The sequence below is a fragment of the Silene latifolia genome, chromosome X, assembly GCF_048544455.1.
Source record: "Silene latifolia isolate original U9 population chromosome X, ASM4854445v1, whole genome shotgun sequence".
NCBI classification, from domain to species: Eukaryota; Viridiplantae; Streptophyta; class Magnoliopsida; order Caryophyllales; family Caryophyllaceae; genus Silene; species Silene latifolia.
The window spans coordinates 320,112,060-320,113,439 of record NC_133537.1 but is presented as its reverse complement, the minus strand read 5'-3'; the positions used below and the strand labels follow the sequence as shown (position 1 = coordinate 320,113,439).

The window sequence follows — 1,380 nt, the reverse complement described above, 5'->3', positions numbered from 1 at the left end:
ACAGTTGCAGGATATCAGGTCCCTACTCAGCAAGGTCCCAGGGTTACCACGTCCTATGGAGGTGGCGACCCCGTAGTGCTATGCGGATTCCCCTTTCGTGGACAGCATTGCCCTTGTCAGCATGCCAAAGGGGTTCACCACGCCAACAATGACGTTGTATGATGGAACAGAGGATCCGCTGGAGCACATCAACCAGTACAAACAAAAAATGATGGTAGTTGCAGCAACAGGGCCTGAAAAGGAGGCATGCATGTGCAAGGGATTCGGTTCCACCCTGTCAGGAGCCGCACTCCAGTGGTTCGTTAACCTTCCCAATAAGTCTATTTCCAGCTTCGCGGGGTTAGTGAACGTTTTTAATCAGCAGTCGCAAGCCAGAAAAATTATCCAGTGATCTATACCGAATCGTCCAGAGGTTCGAGGAGTCCACCAGGGATTATATCGCCAGGTTTAATGTGGAAAAGATATCTATCCCTAGGTGCGACCCTACAACAGCAGTCAATGCCTTCAGAAGGGGACTGCACCGTGACTCTGATTTGTACAAGGATCTCACCAAGCACCCATGTGCCACCTTCGAGGAAGTCAAGCAAATGGCAGAGGCCACTTATCGCCTAGAGGAGGATGAGGATATAAGGGACCTGTACGGAACAGAGTCATCCAGCAGAAAAATCACAACGGAGAAGAAGAACGAAAGAGCCAAACCCTACAACAAGAACACAATGAACAAAGTTTCAGGAGAAACAGAGAGCACCGAGGCTCCACCTAAGCTCAGCGAGTATGGGTTCACCACTGGATTTGCTGGGATATTGAAGGTAATCAGGGAACTGGGGCAGAGGGCTAGGTGGCCCAAGAAGCCTACACCCAGGGAGAACGACAGAAGAGATGCCAGCAAAAGGTGTGAATACCATAATGATATTGGCCACAATACAGAAGACTGTGTAGTACTACGAAAGGAAGTAAAGCACCTGTATAGTGCTGGACGCTTGGATCACCTGCTCCCCAAGGGAGCGAAATCTAGAAAGGTCAATACAGCGACTAGGCCCAACCATCCCCACCTCTTCCTTACTCAAAGGTCGTGAGCGTCATCACAGGAGGATCGAAAATACGTTATCTCACTTATTCAGCAGCAAAGCGCCAAGCAACCGAGACTAAAGGAGATAGACCAGAGTTCTCCCTCCGAGTCAGCAGACATGATCTACCAGCAATCTCCTTCGACGAGGCAGACATACCCGATGGGGCAGAACACCACCATGACGCCTTGATCATTACCCTTTTCATAGGGAACTGTCTTGTTAAAAAGATATTGGTAGATACAGAAAGCTCTGTGAACCTCATAATGCTAGAAACCTTGAAGAACATGGGGTTCAGCGAGAAAGACCTGGT

At 49.2% G+C, this 1,380-nt stretch overlaps 1 protein-coding gene across 1 annotated transcript; it reads left to right on the top strand.

Annotated features, from left to right (window-relative positions):
• Window positions 1–211: 211 nt before the first annotated feature.
• On the top strand, window positions 212–1,076 carry LOC141620657 (uncharacterized). The gene is made up of 2 exons (XM_074437470.1): window positions 212–297; window positions 365–1,076. The coding sequence occupies exons 1-2, from the start codon at window positions 212–214 to the stop codon at window positions 1,074–1,076; spliced, it is 798 nt and encodes a 265-aa protein (XP_074293571.1).
• Window positions 1,077–1,380: the final 304 nt, after the last annotated feature.

Bases quoted from the DNA above. Each gene is read 5' to 3' on its own strand.
- LOC141620657 (XM_074437470.1), top strand. From the start codon at position 212: ATGGTAGTTGCAGCAACAGGGCCTGAAAAGGAGGCATGCATGTGCAAG. The intron at 298-364 runs GTTCGTTAACCT...TTTAATCAGCAG, and splicing joins TCAGGAGCCGCACTCCAGTG to TCGCAAGCCAGAAAAATTAT.